This window comes from Opisthorchis viverrini (assembly GCF_000715545.1).
Source record: "Opisthorchis viverrini unplaced genomic scaffold opera_v5_16, whole genome shotgun sequence".
NCBI lineage: Eukaryota > Metazoa > Platyhelminthes > Trematoda > Opisthorchiida > Opisthorchiidae > Opisthorchis > Opisthorchis viverrini.
This window is the reverse complement of record NW_008751672.1, coordinates 474,415-486,418: the sequence shown is the minus strand read 5'-3', so window position 1 is coordinate 486,418 and position 12,004 is coordinate 474,415. Positions and strand designations below refer to the sequence as shown.

General features: G+C 42.9%; 1 protein-coding gene across 1 annotated transcript in view; it reads left to right on the top strand.

Moving 5' to 3' along the window:
* Nucleotides 1–12,004, top strand: part of T265_01464 (hypothetical protein) — a gene marked incomplete at both ends in the record, with an annotated part of 89,319 nt that overhangs the window by 38,446 nt on the left and 38,869 nt on the right. The window contains 3 exons of the mRNA XM_009165505.1: nt 3,604–3,777; nt 6,621–6,761; nt 9,165–9,382. Coding sequence (XP_009163769.1) covers nt 3,604–3,777; nt 6,621–6,761; nt 9,165–9,382 — 533 coding nt within the window. The remainder of the gene's footprint in view (nt 1–3,603; nt 3,778–6,620; nt 6,762–9,164; nt 9,383–12,004) is intronic.

The following is a 12,004-nucleotide window of genomic DNA, read 5'->3' as shown; positions in this document are numbered from 1 at the left end:
AACGGGAGAATAGAACTGGGGAAGTAAATGCCAGATGGAGAGGAACAGTATCGGAGAGAGAGGATTCAGAAAAGAAAAATAGGGAGACTGCGGTTTAATTGTTCTATGTTCTAGCTCCCTGAGATAATGTTACCTCTATGGCTGCCGAATACCTTCATAAGCAGTGTAAGCTCGAAACATACTTCATTATCTCAAATATCATATCAGTCGACACTTGAGGAGCCCTTTTAGCAGCACAATTCGTTGGGGAATATCATAAACACTAGATTCATATTTTGATTTAATTTAGTGCCTCGTTAAAACACCCTAAGTTTCAGCGTACTTTGGGTTTTCTGCGAAGTTTTCAAAGACCACCACTCGGAAGAACTGAAGATTTAACTCAGTACATTATTATCTGTCCTCACGGTGTACGACAAATCTCCCTTCTTCCTCGAGAAAGATCCCTCGGCACAGGGTCACAGCCAAGCCTTTCCCATCTGTCCGCAGACAAGTGGTCAGATGTGAATCTCACGCAATCCACCACGATAAGCTGGAAGGAAAAACCGTCAATCATTTGGGAGTGCAAGCCACAATGCAGTGTTATGAAACTGCAACACACTCCGAACGGATGTTTTTGAAAAGCTACAAATGTCTCAGATATATGCGATTCTGGACAAAGAATCGCTATTTGGTTTTGCTGTGACCATTTTTGCACGCTCAAGTCCACTGGCGGTGTTTATCCATTTTTAAACGGAAACCAGTTTTGTGGGCCCAGTTACGGGAACTATTGGTGCGAAAACGTCACACCTTATCTGGAAGAATACTCGAATTTTAGGTCGCCTGTTTGATCATCCCCAGATTGCAATAAGCAAAGCTCTTTGTATTTAAAGTCCGGTCGGTCAAGGTTACATTCTTGACCTAATATCGGTCTCTTTATGAGCCTACACACCAAGAATACAATGGGATAATTTTCACCATCAGCTATACAATATCCATGGGTGACCACTGGCAATGCCTGGTTACCGTGAAGATGCACGCTGTGTGATTGATAAGATACATCAGCTTGTCGCCATGTTCCGAAATTATAGATAAGAATACGAAAATGTGTTTCTGTTCTCGTTGATGGGAACGTAGGCACACCTACTGTGAATGGACCAGAAATAGAATGAATTGATTGACATGTCTGCTTGGAGTCACCAACAATCAGCCAGGAATACTAGTGGGGAAAAGGTAACTATTGGAAACCAGTTAACCTATATTGTTGGGTGTATTATGATCCTTTGGACTCGAACAAGCACATATGGCACTTTTTGGGTAAAAGCCAGTAGCCCTTGACCGGTTAAAATCCAAAGCTATTAGACGAGTTTGATTCCAAGTTTACCTGATGAAGGTAATGGGAAGGGCCTCGATGTTGCTTATCTGTTCCACCTTTCCCTTCCTGCACGTCAATCCAGCACCTTTCATTCTTATGTGATATATTGTTTATGAAAATAGATGCCGTATAGCTCCCTGCTTGTTGGGGCAAACCCAGCTTTTCTACTTCCACTTCAACTCTCTTTCCCACGCTTTTATATGCATCTGTTTCATTTTGCTTGAGCTGTGCCACTTGTGTTGACAGCTACAAGTGGAGGGAAATGGAGCGAAATAAGTTGAAGTGAAGCTATTCCTTTATTGTGCTTCCTTTATTTCCGTTGCTGTCGAAGATAGTATACCAGCATTGCCTCGCGCGTCGGTCTACAGCTAAAACCAACATTCTGAAGTAGGACAATGTGCAGACCAATGTGTCACAGTTTTCGCGGCACAAGAGATATTTTTGCCGTAGACAATCCTCCCACATTGATATTGCTTCGCACAAAGAACTTCCCGATAGCTTCCATGTAGGTGAATAGAACTTCGGTTTACTCCTATCAGTTGTTGCAAGTGACAACGTCTGACAGTGTCACTCCATTCAACTCACAAACAGAGTAGTAATAGCGCAGAGAATTGACAGTATTGAATAAATACTACAGCATGGGGGCGCTTCATTGCCTTCAACAAACTCTGTCATTTGAATTCTTTTTTTTGAGGCAGCATATATGTGGTCACCCCACTGCGCAACTCCGAGGAGGGTTTGGATTAACGACCAATCCATAACAAAGTTTCGGGCTGGTACTAGGGGCCTTGGGCCTCCTACAATACGCACACACCAAGTTTTGCTCCTCTGGGACCAACCACCCAGCTCAATATTCATTACTTGGATAAGACCGCAAGTTCTGGCTTGGTAACTAACAGACTTTCCCCGGGGGAAGCTGAATAAGTCTGTCAGCTAAACAATGGTTTTGTGATCGCTATTCATTATGGAATTATTTAGCCCAAATTCCGAGTGCCTTTTTCGCACGCGACATTTCACCACAATCGTGACCCACAGTTTAGCTCATAGTAAGAGGACACTTTAGGTCCTGGTTGGATATTTTGACATTTTTCAAAAATGCCAGTTCACACAACCAGGAGATTGGAATGAGATCTCGGGCCTTGTCCGGCCGGATGATGAATTATTTAAAAAAGGCTGACTAGCTGAGGTTAGCCATTAGGCTTGGTTGCGTGTTCTAGCACAGTGCATAATAAATCTAGCTTTATATTTAAGCTACAAAAGACCGTCCAACGCCATAATATTTTGGCAACCTCCTCCACGGTTGCTTTCGATTTCACAGTCAATTTGAAAAAAAAAACGCGAAGTGTCACGTCCATGAAAAATGTCGTTTCTCAAAAATTCTCAGTTATCCAGTTTTGGGGAGCTGGTGGTTTGCGTGTGGTTATTTTTTTCAGCGACTAGCTAGCACTGGACGGATAACCAAAAACTCTCTATTTAGGATATGCGCCTTATATGACTGTGCTCTTACCCGATTGCACTGGCGGAAAGCATCTAATGTCAGTTTTTTTTAGCCAATTTATTATGTTGACCATGAAGGGTTTGTTTTCAGTCCCTGGAATGCAGCAGTTATTTATCTTTGGGTCGGACTTTCAAAAACGGAGTTTGAAGAGTTTTTAAATTATAGAAAAAACGAACAACAATGGTGAACGTGTGCAATTTCTAAACATTTAGTCACATTTTGTAAGTACAGTCGTAGGATATTGTTATGGCCAACAGCTATACTTAAGAGCCTCATGTTGGAACGAGAAAAAGGTTGTTAGCTTATTGCTTGAAAGGAGGTTCAGCGAACATTGTAGTCAGTTGTAGGTGGTTGCAGAAAGTCACATATTCCCCTCCATTGATTTCATTTTTCCAACTGGATTATTCTGCTCATTCACTGGTAATCTTTGCTCTACTGTAGATTACTAACTGCAATATACGGAGACGACTCTAACTTCAATACACACGCAGGTTGTTCAAGGATGGGTTAGGAAATAAATAGTTCTTAATTCATATTTCACAAATCCGTAATGCATATTTCTTTTTTCTTGTGGAAAATGTCTACTTGAATGCTTTTGCATGTGGTTGTAATTTTATATGCTTTTTTGATTAACTGTCATGTCATCGCTTGAGTTTACAATCACAGCTGAATGATGGACAAATCAGTTGCGTATTCATATGAAGTATTTGGGGAACACTATGGCCCACTTTTCTCTCTCTCTGTACGTTCCCAGTGCATGTTCGAAGTATTCTCGCTGCAGGATGCCCTCATGGAGCTCGTGGCATTTGCACATAATGAACTTCCTCTTCAGCGGCGTTGCTGGCCGGACAGGCTTGCTTCCATGGCCTCCAATACCTACCAAGTTGTACCGGATCTGCGAACAAGTTGCACTACATTAGGGACTTTGGTAGGCATACGATAAAATCTTCTCTGCTGTTGTATGAACTGGATGTGACGAGTATATAAGCCAAGGTTATTACTTAACATCATCTCATATGCTTTTGTATGTAGAAACTAATCAAGCTACTAACATAATGCATGACTTTCCTATCGTTCTTAATTCTGTAAAAACCATTCACGATTAGTAAGGAGGATATGGAAACAACTAGTTGTAGCTAGAATTTGCAAGAATAAAAACTAATCCAACCTGAATTGAATGGTTTGGCACACGAGCGTTCAAGAGGTCCGGGTAATGCCACCAAGCCTGATTCGCAAAACACTTCAATTCAACACGGATGAAATAGAATTATTCGATATAAATAAAGGCTGGTTGCACCATTGACACACTGAATGACGCAATAAACGAAGCTATACCTGTCTACGAAGACGTGGTCACTCCTGCCGTCAATTAATACAGACAAAGTCATTATACTGCACATTCGTGAATCTCGTTGATAGCATGAAGGCACATCACTGCTAGCCAAGGACTTTCGTAACGATGCAGTCGGAAGGTGGGTGCTCACATTTGTAATGAGCATTCTAGGTATCCTACCCACAGACTATCGCAGATAAGGGCGAGCCCATTCAAGATGTCGAATAGCAGCAGAAGAGATACTGTACATGAGTAGTAAATAGGGTATGAAAACAGCTAGTTAAAAACTAATCCAACCTGAATTAAATGGTTTGGCACACGAGCGTTCAAGAGGTCCGGGTAATGCCACCAAGCCTGATTCGCAAAACACTTCACACTGAAAAACGATAGGTGCTCACATCTGTAATGAGCATTCTAGGTATACTACCCATAGATTATCGCAAATAGAGGCGAGCCTATTTAAGATAATCGTATACCAGGAGAAGAGATATCAATCACTTGTCATCTATATGGGTTATGTTCTTACGATCGGGGTCATAGAGACAGAAGAGAAAGCCGCTTAGGACAACTCTCTAACATACATATATTTAGCGAATGCTGAATGTAGCTTACAAGATCGAAGCACAAGCAGGTCGGCGTGTGAATAAACTCTAAGACGACATGGATCACTGATCATCTACCTCCTGTTCAGTCGGCTAGTGAAAGAGCAAATAAAACTTTTGGCGACAGGGTCATCCGCACTGTGTCGGGAAGATGTAGGACTAGTCAACGATGTTTATGAAATCCAGAACCGAGTAGGGCGCTAGCAAGCGGCTGCTGTTCGAACCCTTCCAAATTAGATGAAAGCACGATGACTTTTCCTATGTCCAATATTTCGTTAGTTGAAACAGTTTGTTAACCATTCTTCATAGCTCCTTTTGGTTAACAGACATCCCTTTTGCTTAAAGTAGGGTGTAACTAGACATTCTATGATGCACATTGATAGATACAGCGAACAGATCATGGAAATACAGTGTACCACGGCTTAGTTCGAATGCACCGATCAAGTTGAGCGTCGGTACCGGTTTGTGCGCTGTGGATGCTAGTACATCTAGTTCGACCGGCACAGCTAACCTACGGGTATTTTTTACGAAGCTTTTACTGCTGGTTTCTTTTGAACAGAATAGGTGCATTGTTTGGAGTGTCACCTGTAGACAATAGTCCAGCAGATGGTGGGTGAAATTTCCGGTACATGTTTAGACAGTCGCTTGTGTAACTCAACAAAGAGTCACAAAAACTTCACCCTGTACTCAGTGCGGAGCACAAGCTGCCCACCTTACCCCTTCACTCGTATGGTGAAAAAGTGAACATTTGATTTCTGCCCAACTCGATTTCACGAACCGCAATTTGATTTAATTAACTTGGATTCCAGCTGCTCTTATTACCACGGGAGCAGCACTGCAAGGACATCTCTTCAACGCAAGACGGTCACTTAAGCTGAGTGCTGCTTTTAGACTGAAGGTAGACATGGTTTACCTCATACAGCTATTTTGGTCATAATGTGCAGATGTGGTGAATGCACTTATGCCTCGGACGGAACTGTGCATTCTTACCACCAATGTTCTCTTAGTGAGTGGTGTTGAGCTTGCATGGGATACTAATTGTCAGTAATTCGGAGGTAATGGTAGCCAAAAGGATGCCCTGTCCACCTATAAAAACAATAACGACACTAGGTGTCAAAGCTTTCCCGGAAATTCTCATTTTCTAATTATGATGAATGTGCTTCTTCGAAATTTAGGAAGGTTCGCCATTTAACCTCAACACAGGGTAAAGAGATGGAGATAACGAACTGAACCTTCAAGTCCGCGGTTTCGCTTGTGACTCAATTTTCTCTTAAAATCGCGCAGTTTGTATCGCATTGAAAAGCTTGTCAGGTCTGGCACACAAGCCTATGCATTCTTGTTCATCCTGTAAAAATTTGGCTAACCATTACTTTCCTCTGGCTAGTATTAGGATTAATTGCATTACCGTTCAACAGTTTCCAGTCGACACTGCCTTTCCCACTTCCAAGGCTTCCACACTCACCGGCTCCATCTGTCAGCCTCGGGTTGTTTCAAAGCGCTCACTTAGCAGCGGGGACCGCTGTGATACCCAACTAGAACTGAGAGACACATTATTTGGAGACCAATAGATCTTCCTCCATTCGACCGACCGGTTACGGTCATTGACTTCCGCCTATATTGGATGGCTAAAATCTGTAATTTACTTGGACGATATTAACGATGCAGTGCTGTAACGGTTCAAAAACTGCGTTCCAAAAACTCCAAGAAAAATGTAGTGAGCTCATAGTTGGCTCTTTCTAACTGAGCACGTTACCATACCACTGTTTTACAAAACACATTGTCACAATACTTCGAGCACTCTAGAATCTCATTCTTTATCTTTATGTTCTTATCAAGACCTGCGATGCAACCTTGAAGTCATTCCAAACACCGTCAGACCCACGACATTCTCCAAACCTCAACATCACATCTTCAGCTAACAAAACCCTCAGGGCATCTCACGCTTCCTTCCGAATGGTTACCTCGGAAGCACCATATGTAAATGCCCTCGAGTGCAAGCGTACTGAGGAAGCAAAAGGCGTTTCGGACGATTCGGCCACAACAGCTAAAGAAAAGTAAGATATGTATCATTCAAGTCTATCTCTCTCTTTTTCTCCTAATATTCGCATTAGTCCCATTGTTGCCATTTCGGACCCACAGTCCTAAGGCATTTCCATGTGTCACTAGGTGGTACGAATAAGCTTTGGGTCATTTATTTATGATGATGTGTCCGGAACGTCCGCCGAAACTCCAGCCATGCCGAATTTCACAAAGACATGAGTATGTCAATCTCGTTGCCAATTAACCTGAAACCTGGTGGCTCACCTTGTGTAAATGATAAATCAATAAATATCCACGTGTTATAAGTCCCACGATTTGCAGATGGGTGGGACAATATCCTGTCTGGTCAGCAATTTGTGATTGCAGTAAACTAGCTGAGATGTCACGGGTTTGCATCTCCCTGCGTGAGTTGCGCACCACTGGCAATTTTCTGTAATTTTAAAACAACTGTGGTTTTCTTCTCGGCTTTTCGGCTTGGGCTGACCTCATTTAAGGGACGAATTCTCGATTAAAACATCACCAGATCTGCTCATTCTATCAACACTCTTGTATTCGCCCCATGAGCACTTTGGGATTAAGCGTTTCATCACCATCCGAGGAAATCACATCAGTTGATTTTTTTTCTGTATGCGTCTGTGGCTGTCTATGGATGTTAATTTGTATTCACGCTTGACTTACACTGCGCTTAGACAAGCCCAGTCGGTCAAACCATCCGAATTGATACACCGACTTGAGCTACGCACAGACGGTTCAGTCAGATCACTCACTATGACATTGGCTAAGGGCTATACGACCGCGTTTCTACAGAGATTGTTTGAATCGGTTTTTTCGGTAACCACGTATAAACACCAGGGATGGTGCGTGCGCAGTCAGTGAACGGAACTTCACCAGAGCTTCTGGTATCAAGATGGTAATCCCACATGCACAGTCAAACCAAGTGTGATACTTTCAGTGTAGCGCTACGCACCACTACGCTCCCCAGTAATGCACTGATGATGTCACCTCGATTGGTGATGAAACGTTTGCAGTCAAATTGCCCAGCTCAGCAAACCAGCGAACGACCATGAACAATGTACATTTGTGATGGGGTTACTTGCCCTGCCCTGCCAATCCGAAGTGAAGACTCACAAAAAACTTTTCAAATTTTGTCCGATGATTCTTTTTATACTTGTGAAAAACTTCACCCTGTACTCAGTGCGGAGCACAAGCTGCCCACCTTACCCCTTCACTCGTATGGTGAAAAAGTGAACATTTGATTTCTGCCTAACTCGATTTCACGAACCGCAATTTGATTTAATTAACTTGGATTCCAGCTGCTCTTATTACCACGGGAGCAGCACTGCAAGGACATCTCTTCAACGCAAGACGGTCACTTAAGCTGAGTGCTGCTTTTAGACTGAAGGTAGACATGGTTTACCTCATACAGGTATTTTGGTCATAATGTGCAGATTTGGTGGATGTACTTATGCCTCGGACGGAACTGTGCATTCTTACCACCAATTTTCTCTTAGTGAGTGGTGTTGAGCTTGCATGGGATACTAATTGTCAGTAATTCGGAGGTAATGGTAGCCAAAAGGATGCCCTGTCCACCTATAAAAACAATAACGACACTAGGTGTCAAAGCTTTCCCGGAAATTCTCATTTTCTAATTATGATGAATGTGCTTCTTCGAAATTTAGGAAGGTTCGCCATTTAACCTCTACACAGGGTAAAGAGATGGAGATAACGAACTGAACCTTCAAGTCCGCGGTTTCGCTTGTGACTCAATTTTCTCTTAAAATCGCGCAGTTTGTATCGCATTGAAAAGCTTGTCAGGTCTGGCACACAAGCCTATGCATTCTTGTTCATCCTGTAAAAATTTGACTAACCATTACTTTCCTCTGGCTAGTATTAGGATTAATTGCATTACCGTTCAACAGTTTCCAGTCGACACTGCCTTTCCCACTTCCAAGGCTTCCACACTCACCGTCTCCATCTGTCAGCCTCGGGTTGTTTCAAAGCGCTCACTTAGCAGCGGGGACCGCTGTGATACCCAACTAGAACTGAGAGACACATTATTTGGAGACCAATAGATCTTCCTCCATTCGACCGACCGGTTACGGTCATTGACTTCCGCCTATATTGGATGGCTAAAATCTGTAATTTACTTGGACGATATTAACGATGCAGTGCTGTAACGGTTCAAAAACTGCGTTCCAAAAACTCCAAGAAAAATGTAGTGAGCTCATAGTTGGCTCTTTCTAACTGAGCACGTTACCATACCACTGTTTTACAAAACACATTGTCACAATACTTCGAGCACTCTAGAATCTCATTCTTTATCTTTATGTTCTTATCAAGACCTGCGATGCAACCTTGAAGTCATTCCAAACACCGTCAGACCCACGACATTCTCCAAACCTCAACATCACATCTTCAGCTAACAAAACCCTCAGGGCATCTCACGCTTCCTTCCGAATGGTTACCTCGGAAGCACCATATGTAAATGCCCTCGAGTGCAAGCGTACTGAGGAAGCAAAAGGCGTTTCGGACGATTCGGCCACAACAGCTAAAGAAAAGTAAGATATGTATCATTCAAGTCTATCTCTCTCTTTTTCTCCTAATATTCGCATTAGTCCCATTGTTGCCATTTCGGACCCACAGTCCTAAGGCATTTCCATGTGTCACTAGGTGGTACGAATAAGCTTTGGGTCATTTATTTATGATGATGTGTCCGGAACGTCCGCCGAAACTCCAGCCATGCCGAATTTCACAAAGACATGAGTATGTCAATCTCGTTGCCAATTAACCTGAAACCTGGTGGCTCACCTTGTGTAAATGATAAATCACTAAATATCCACGTGTTATAAGTCCCACGATTTGCAGATGGGTGGGACAATATCCTGTCTGGTCAGCAATTTGTGATTGCAATAAACTAGCTGAGATGTCACGGGTTTGCATCTCCCTACGTGAGTTGCGCACCACTGGCAATTTTCTGTAATTTTAAAACAACTGTGGTTTTCTTCTCGGCTTTTCGGCTTGGGCTGACCTCATTTAAGGGACGAATTCTCGATTAAAACATCACCAGATCTGCTCATTCTATCAACACTCTTCTATTCGCCCCATGAGCACTTTGGGATTAAGCGTTTCATCACCATCCGAGGAAATTACATCAGTTGATTTTTCTTCTGTATGCGTCTGTGGCTGTCTATGGATGTTAATTTGTATTCACGCTTGACTTACACTGCGCTTAGACAAGCCCAGTCGGTCAAACCATCCGAATTGATACACCGACTTGAGCTACGCACAGACGGTTCAGTCAGATCACTCACTATGAGATTGGCTAAGGGCTATACGACCGCGTTTCTACAGAGATTGTTTGAATCGGTTTTTTCGGTAACCACGTATAAACACCAGGGATGGTGCGTGCGCAGTCAGTGAACGGAACTTCACCAGAGCTTCTGGTATCAAGATGGTAATCCCACATGCACAGTCAAACCAAGTGTGATACTTTCAGTGTAGCGCTACGCACCACTACGCTCCCCAGTAATGCACTGATGATGTCACCTCGATTGGTGATGAAACGTTTGCAGTCAAATTGCCCAGCTCAGCAAACCAGCGAACGACCATGAACAATGTACATTTGTGATGCACTACTCATAAGGCTGCTGAAAATCCGTCGACAGCCCATGACCGGTTTTGCCCTTCTTGGAGCTCCTCAGGTAGGCGCCGTCCCCGATCTTCTGTCAACCTTGAGACTTGAAACCAAATTGCGCGAAATTGGCAAAATACTTCGCTAAAGTGAACAACTTTTACCGTTTGTTTTTCATCCGTCATGGTCTCAAACCAACGTTACGCGAATGACTTTGGTGGATAACTAAACAGAGGTTTTTAAGGGACATACATGGCCGAGGGTTTATCGTATGCTAAAGGGATGTGGTAGAGCTTCATGCTACCCAGTATCTCAGTATCTGTCTCACCCAAACTGGCTGAGTACTCACCAGATCGACAGTGAATTAAAGGAAAACTTCAAAATGCGGATATCATTCAATTAAGGAAAATTCAATTAAATTCGACAATCCCGTTGGGCATTGCATTTCTCTAGTCACATTGTACTAACATGGAATTCCTCAAATGACCAGAGTGATGCTAAAGTGCACGTGTTTCTTAGCATGACAACAGTGACATCTCCGCCACTCAGGCACAAAGGACAGTCAGTCAGAAGAAAATGTTTTTCTTAATCTAGTCAACACAGCCTTTGGCCAGCCTTTTTGTAACCCCAGAATTGTCTGAAACACAATTGAAACCCTCTGATATCCCTCTCACCATTGTATTCGTGAACTTGTGGTAGGATAAATGATCTGCTCTGTAAATGCAGACAAATACAAAGGAATACAAAATCAGGCCTCAGTTATCCACTGTTCAAGACATCCCCAATGTTTACCCGCTTGTCGCGAGCATCATCGTCATCATCGGCATTATGACATCAGTGTTCAGCACCGATGCCTCACTACCGTACAACCAGATGTAGTAGAGCTTCATGCTACCCAGTATCTCAGTATCTGTCTCACCTAAACTGGCTGAGTACTCACCAGATCGACAGTGAATTAAAGGAAAACTTCAAAATGCGGATATCATTCAATTAAGGAAAATTCAATTAAATTCGACAATCCCGTTGGGCATTGCATTTCTCTAGTCACATTGTACTAACATGGAATTCCTCAAATGACCAGAGTGATGCTAAAGTGCACGTGTTTCTTAGCATGACAACAGTGACATCTCCGCCACTCAGGCACAAAGGACAGTCAGTCAGAAGAAAATGTTTTTCTTAATCTGGTCAACACAGCCTTTGGCCAGCCTTTTTGTAACCCCAGAATTGTCTGAAACACAATTGAAACCCTCTGATATCCCTCTCACCATTGTATTCGTGAACTTGTGGTAGGATAAATGATCTGCTCTGTAAATGCAGACAAATACAAAGGAATACAAAATCAGGCCTCAGTTATCCACTGTTCAAGACATCCCCAATGTTTACCCGCTTGTCGCGAGCATCATCGTCATCATCGGCATCATGACATCAGTGGTCAGCACCGATGCCTCACTGCCGTACAACAATGATTTATTTGAAAGACTTATTGTAAAGAAAAGAGTAAATGTAGACAAGCAAGGGACTTAGTGCTAGCTTACCACAATTATTCCGA